This window comes from Prinia subflava, chromosome 4, assembly GCF_021018805.1.
Source record: "Prinia subflava isolate CZ2003 ecotype Zambia chromosome 4, Cam_Psub_1.2, whole genome shotgun sequence".
Lineage (NCBI taxonomy): Eukaryota > Metazoa > Chordata > Aves > Passeriformes > Cisticolidae > Prinia > Prinia subflava.
Window position 1 is genome coordinate 48,477,322 of NC_086250.1, and position 7,500 is coordinate 48,484,821.

At 34.1% G+C, this 7,500-nt stretch overlaps 1 protein-coding gene across 7 annotated transcripts in view; it reads left to right on the plus strand.

The window, feature by feature from the left end:
* The window catches only part of FOXP2 (forkhead box P2), a 411,548-nt gene that overhangs the window by 352,951 nt on the left and 51,097 nt on the right, over positions 1-7,500 (plus strand). For all 7 annotated transcript variants that reach the window (XM_063396701.1, XM_063396702.1, XM_063396700.1 and 4 more), the window contains 2 exons: positions 3,330-3,543; positions 5,158-5,262. In XM_063396701.1, coding sequence (XP_063252771.1) covers positions 3,330-3,543; positions 5,158-5,262 — 319 coding nt within the window. The remainder of the gene's footprint in view (positions 1-3,329; positions 3,544-5,157; positions 5,263-7,500) is intronic.

Below are 7,500 nucleotides of genomic sequence, written 5' to 3' on the forward strand. Positions count from 1 at the left end.
AACAGTTCTTTTTAAGAACTTTCTTTTACTCAAAGAATTAAGGCCAACTGAACTCATGACAAAAACGGTTGATAATAAAGAAATAAGAAATTACTAAAATTTTACAGTTAAATTTTATATGGATTGGTATTGTTGAAGTAAATTAATCTCTTTTTTGCTTTTGCCTTGATGTTTTTTCATAATAATGAATTACATACAAGTATTTATTTGTTCCATTTTTAAATTAAACCTTCAGAATTGAATTAAGGTAATACACACTAGATATGGTAAAAGTATGGATTTCTTCTTTTACTGTGATGTGAGATAGTTATGCAGAAGGATTTACACAACTGTTTTATGTGCATCCATCCAGTTTGCTCAGTTACATGAATAGCTAGAACACTGAAAGTAGCACAGGGGATTTGTGTTGGTAAGTTATTGGTCTTAAAGGGTCCCATAAACCACAAATTATTATTGGCAGAGGTGTTTACATTTGATAGTGTGAAAAGATGTACTTAGAAGTACAGCTGTGAGGTTTGCATATATAAACAGTATTCTCTTCAAGTACAGTGTCTGCCTTTAAACAACAGGAATGTTTCCCATATTTTCTTGATGGTCAGACATCACAAACAAGATGCAATAGGTGTTTTAGCATCTATTTTGTGACCAGGTCTTCACTATGCTGTATCCAAAAGCAGTGATTTGCTGTGAGTTACTTCTATGTATTGCTGCATTGATGCTAGTTAAATGCAAAGAGTTGTAATTCACAGCAGTAAAAAACCCCAAACAAACTAAACAAACAAACAAACACCAAAAGCCCAAGACTTGATCAGTCCACGTTGGAAAAGGAAAAACAGTGCCATGGATGGTTTTTATAAGTGACAGTTTTATTAAACATTTATTGAAACATAAAAAATAGAGTAGTTGGAGGTTAAAGGAGTTACGAAAGTGCTATTAAAATCCCCAAATTCTTGGTGTTTGTAAATTTCATAGGAAATCAGTATTTGACCTTTTTATTATGGTCTGTAATTTTTATTCCACTCTTGGTCCTCTTTTTGATCCTTTTCCCTTTAATATATTGTGGGGAAGGTATTTTAAGTGTTGTCACAGCCTATGAAACTTTAAAAACTTTACCCTACTTTTACATCCAGACTGAAATGTCTGTCAGCCATTTCACAAGCCTCTAGTAAAAAGAGAGTTGTTTTTTAGACACAGAAACCACAAAATTGCCATAATTTACAATTAATTACAAATTCGCTTATTAACTTTATACTCTGTAAGTGCCTGTCCTCAATCCTTTCATCCTAAAAGGCAGCCTTTTAGGGTCCTCTGAAGAAGTGATAAAACTAACCAGCCTGAGCCTAGAAAGAAATTTCTTTCTGCTTTAAAAGAAGCCCTAGGTGAGCTAGGCAGCCTGGAGGCACAGCTCCATCCATTGCTGCAGCTGCTCCCAGCCCTCCTGCATTCACTCTGCTTGTGGAGCAGCTCCTACTCAGCTCACACAGAACCCAAAGTTTGATGATCTCAAATTAAATTCCTCTCACTAGAAGACGCAATATCTGATTACCTAACCAGATGGTTTTAATCTTGGATTTGTTTTTTGGTCAGTATGGCATCAGTTTATTTTTTCAACAACGAGAGAAAGACTTTGAAGTAAATAATGTACTTTGTATACCATGTCACCTAAATGAATACATTATTTCATTTTGATTTGTGATTACATTTGCAGGTAACTGCTATTTACAACAGCAAAGTGGGGTTTTTGCAGTGTTGCTGGAGCATCCCTCATGAACTCAGCAGTAATTACTTACCTTCATTAAACAATTACAGCCAGTATTACCATCACTCCCATTACCCATCTCTCTAGTGCAATAAATTAGAGCCTGGCTTCTTTGCTTGCTTCCTTAAAACCTAAGCATTTGCTATAAAAATATGATGTAAACTTCAGTTTTAGGACTTGCAAACAACTCTTTTTCACTTTTTCCTAGGCTGAGTTTGCCAGTAGGTGTTGGTATCTAAGTTATAGAAGCAGGACTCAAAGCAGTAGTCTAAAAATTAGATGCTTTTGTAATTAAAAAAAAAAAAACTCCTCCACCCACTTTGTTTCCATACTTCCTCCAGAAATTAATATTTCTGTAAATAACTACTAATCTATTTTTAATAGCTTTCAATACTTCATGGTGAGATAGCTATTGAGAAGTATTAAAGAACTCCCTGTGCTTTTTCATAATTTTTTTTTAATCTCTTTCTGAGATTAAAAAAGTTTGAGTTTATATGTTCTCAAAATAAAACATCTAATAAATAGATTTGCCAAACAGTAAGAAACAGTCTTTACATGTTTCTACTGTATCTTATTAACCAAAAAAAATATACTCAATGAAAATTTTGAATGAACAGATGCTTTCTAGTACTTTTCAGGACCAGAAATGTGAGCTCTTCCATAAAAAAATTTAAAAAAAAAATTTAAAAAACCCAAACACACACACACAAAACAAACAAACAAACAAACAAAAACAAAAACAAAAACAAACCAAAAAACAAAAAACAAAAACACCACCCAAAAAACCCCAACAAAAAACCCCAATATTTTGATTCAAACAGCATCAGCATTTTGAATGTTTTGCATTCCAGCAGATCTAGATACCATGACCATGTGTTACCTAATTTTGGTTGTTGAGATGAAATACAGAAGACGAATTTTAAGATACCTCTGAAACAAACCATGTCAGGCTAAAGAAACTGGCTTTGAAGTCACAAGATCTCTGGGCTTCTCATTCTTTTTTGCATTTAATCCAGTAATCTTTAAAAGTGATACGTCAAATTTACAAGGTCTGGCAGTGACAGAAAGTGTATATATTTCTGATGAACTCCTCATCTTTCAAAATATGAAATATCTTAGCCTTTCCTACCTCAGCTGCATGTTCAGTGGTGAGATAAGAGAATGCTCACAGCCCTTCTCTTGGCTGTGTATTGTAGTCTTTACTTCAGGCAGAATCGTATTGTACTGTAGGTTCCATGATTCATGCAAACTTGAGCCAGACAACCCTAAACACATATGTATAAATACATTTAACAAGACATTGCTTTTTGTGACCTAGGATAAATCCTGGAAACTACAAGTTTCCAGGCTGCAAGTGGAGTGGAGAGCAAATTTAAGCTCTTTTTTTTTTTATTTTCTGTTTATGAATTGATGGATATATGAATTTATGAATTTATGTTTTACTACATGTTGATTGTGCTGGTAAAACAACATCAGCTTTATTGTTGGCATTAATCCATTAATAACACTGAGCTCATTATATGAAACTCTTTATTTTGTTATATTAGTGGGGCTCTCTTTCATTTTATAGCTGGCTTAAGTCCTGCTGAGATTCAGCAGTTATGGAAAGAAGTGACTGGAGTTCACAGTATGGAAGACAATGGCATTAAACATGGAGGGCTAGACCTCACTACTAACAATTCCTCCTCTACTACCTCCTCCACCACTTCCAAAGCATCACCACCAATAACTCATCATTCCATAGTGAATGGACAGTCTTCAGTTCTAAATGCAAGGCGAGACAGGTAATTCTGATGAGATTTCAACTGTGCTTATCATTTGACGTGAAGCGGTTGTATTAACGTCTTAAGTCACATGATTTCCAATCCAAAAATAACACTTAATAGAGGTTACTTAAGAAATCGTGGAAACACAATTTTCCATAATTGTTTATCCATAGGGCATAATTTTCAGTAATGATGTCTAACTGTGCAGACACAACAAAATTACCTGCATGTGCTTTTCTAACTCAAGAACTTACGGTAGTTTGGGTAAAAGTCAGAAATCACAGAACCAAGTGGGCTGGTGTAGAGGTGTAAATGCACTTGTGGGCGCTTTTGTAGGTGTGTAGTTTCATTCATGTTTAACACACCTGGCAGTCAGGCCCTTAGTGTTGAATCAACCTACTGGTTTCGTTGACAAAGTACATCTATATGAGTTGTCAAGGCTGTGATTCAGTGCAAAGATTCCATGTTAAACATGCTTCAAAACAGTATATTAAAGCAGCTCTCATGCTGTTTGTTTCTTGTGAAAAGAACCACAAATTTTCTGTTTGATATGTATGACAGTAATGAAGTTGACATATCTCATACAAATCTTAAAAGTTGTTAGTGTAATACTTTGGAATTCCACCATATGGGTGAAGTTAAAATCATTTTTCAGACACATTGACAGATATTATCTATAATCTTCCCTAATTTCAAGTAATGGGTTAAATACAAGACTATGTAGTGTCTGTAATACCAATAAATATATTAGTGTAGAGAGATATTGATGATCTCAAAATAAGATGAAATTTAATTATATCTATATAACCTAAATTGTAGGAAATTTTATTTTCAAGTAAATTTTCCATTTAACTATTTTAATACTTATGAGACTATGATTTAAGTATCTCTCATCCTCATATGACTGTTAGAACAGTTTTCCATCATTATTTTGTATTATTTAAAAATCTGAATACCTTTATAGTAGTACTTTTAGTTAGTATTACTTTTGTGGTTATATCTCACAGAATGGTTCTTTGCTTCAGGATGTCACCCATATCCATGGAATAATTCCCTGAATTTCTTTGATAACTCATCATGGATGAAACAATTGCAAAATTACTTGAAGGTTCCAGAAGAAGGCGTGGAGTACAGCTAGAGATTTTTATGAAGCTACATAGTTAATAAAAGCAATGCTTGTAAACAAAAATATTTATTAATGGAAGCAACTTTATTTTTACACACATTGAGCAGAAAATTCAAATATTTTTTAACATTCACAATATTCAGAAATTCTGACTGTCAGTATTTAATATTTATAGTCAGAATTGATCAGTTCTGAGTGTATTTTTTATTTATAGGTAAATGTTACACCAAGGTCATATGGCATAATTAGCATACGGTATTATACAGTCATCTTATTTTTTCATCCTTTATTAACAGTCATCTTTGGCTCTATTTCTTCTCTAATTGGAACATCATCTAGCCTTGGCAGTTGAACTATTCAATAGAACGATTAAATTTTTCTGACTGCTCTGAGCTAAATTGACCTGTTTTGACCTGTTTGTCACTGATCGTAACCTGACAGGCGCTAGCAGCCTCCAACGATTATGGCTTTTGAGATGAATCTGATGCCTTATTCTTTTGCTACAGCTCGTCACATGAGGAGACTGGGGCCTCCCATACTCTCTATGGTCATGGAGTTTGCAAATGGCCTGGCTGTGAAAGCGTTTGTGAAGATTTTGGACAATTTTTAAAGTAGGTGGATTTTTATTCATTGGTAAAAAATTGTTCAAGGCAAGGGAAGGTGAAAGACAGCAAACAAAGTTTTACTGTAAACCATATCAGAGATTTTTTTGTGTGTATTTCAAGCAACTGGATAATCGAGGCTATCGGCAGAGGGTCAAATTGTTATCCTTTCTTTCATGTCGAACACTTTTGCAGGCCTTTCAATAGCACAGTGTTTAATCCTCTTATTATCCTTTACTGAAATGGAGCCTCAGAAAATTTGAAGAGATGCTTTAGATTTTATATTGGATAGTAGGAGTATGAAAAAGCACATTTTAAATTCTAACAGTTTGTGTGAAGTGGGAATTACTGTGTGTAGTATAAATAAAAAAGCACAAAGGCCTAGGCATGACCATTTAACTCTCTCTTGCTAATCTATTTTTGCTTTTGTTCTTGCATGTGCACAAGAAGCGTAGAAAAAAACCCCCAGTGTACAGGTGGGTTTGCACCTTTCAGGACTGAAAAGTTATGGCATTGCTTTTTCAGTGTTTGGTTTAGCCAGCTATTTTCTAAATCAGAGCATTTGGGAAATATGTGACACAGCTTTTCCTTTTTTTCTGCAGCTTCAAGCTGCAATGGGTTTCTGCAATTTTTCCTTTTTATTTATTCCAAAGTATTTACTAGTGTTTGTGTGTCCATTTGAATTTTCAACAGCAGCACTGATTTGCTACCTATGTACATTATGGACTGGTCTTTGTTAGAAGAGCCGTACTCATTTGGCATGCAATAGATCTTAATGGAAAGCTACAGATAGGCTTAAATAGATGAGTAACTTCAGGGGCTGAGACTCTTGTGTTGTCATGGTGCAGCTAACAGGGTGAATGAACTGTTTCATGCTTCATCAACAATTAAGTTAATTAGCTCATTTGAAATTGCACTGCTTTGTTGCCAGGATGTTGGCAGAAACATCAAAAAGATGTGTTTACAAATGGCAAACTACAGGGTATATAACAGAAGCACCTTAACAGCAGACCATAAACACTCAGTATTACAATAACTTTTATAACAGAATTATGCCAATACTATTTACAAAGTATTTGCAATGCTTACTCTGTCTTTCAGTTTTAAATTAAGTAACTTACACTGACTTGCAAATTGCATGTAGGTATTACTCCTGAAAATTTTTTGTTTATTAGTGCTTTAAGTGGAATGTCAAAACAATGGCTTATTATTAAAGAAAACTGTATAGGATTTAAAAGAACCTGATTTACATAAGTTTGTATTAAATGGAAAATGAAATCTCCCAAATTCAATGTAGGGTTCTAAGTATTATTAATAATAAGAATTTAAACTCATTTAGCTTAAGCATTTTCCTTTTCAAGAAAAACTACGTTTCCTGAATACGTCCATCCATCTAGCCTATAGTGATGCTAATTCTTTGGGCAGACTTTGCACATCCATTATGTCAGGTCTCTTGTTATAATCCATGATCAGTACAACCATTTTGATTAAGGCAGTGTAGTGCCAGGTTTACAGATGCTCTTGCTTTCCTGAACCCTGGAAAATATAAAAGTGACACATAACATCTTGATAATTCTGGTGCAGAAGCAATCGGGGTTTACAGCAGTGTCATGGGTTTTTGTCCTATATATCAGCAGAAGCAATCCAAGAATATTTTATTATTTCTTCTTTTCATTCAAGTCTGTTTACTGTGCCCTTAAAACAAATAAGAAGTCATGGTGCTGAATAGGAGGGTTTGTTTATAAAACAGAAATATTCCTTCATTTTACACTAGCATTAAGATGGAAATCAATACATAACCTTGCATTAGATTCTTTAGTACTTTTTCATGTTCACACTAATGCAAAATCCCCATTACAATTAAAAAACATTTTCTTTCAATTAAATATCAACTTTTAGTCCAAAGATTGACCATTTTTCCAACCCATTAACTTTATAGGGGATGACAGGACTAATGGCTGTAGTTTTCAAGGCTTTGCTCTTAGTCTAATCTTTGTTGCGATGTTTCAGGTTCTCTGACTTGAAACAATATGATACCTGTGTTAAGAGAGTTAATGCAAGTATATTGTACCAAAATGAAATATTGATAAGGTGCTCTACCCCAGTCTAGTAGTCCGTATTTCTGTAATATGCTTATGACAACTTTGAAGAGTGCCTGGTTTATGAAGTGAACTGCAACTTCTGCTCAGAAAATGGTTTACCTAGCTGCTTGATCTAAAAAAAGAAAAACAAGCAGAGGCTCCAAGA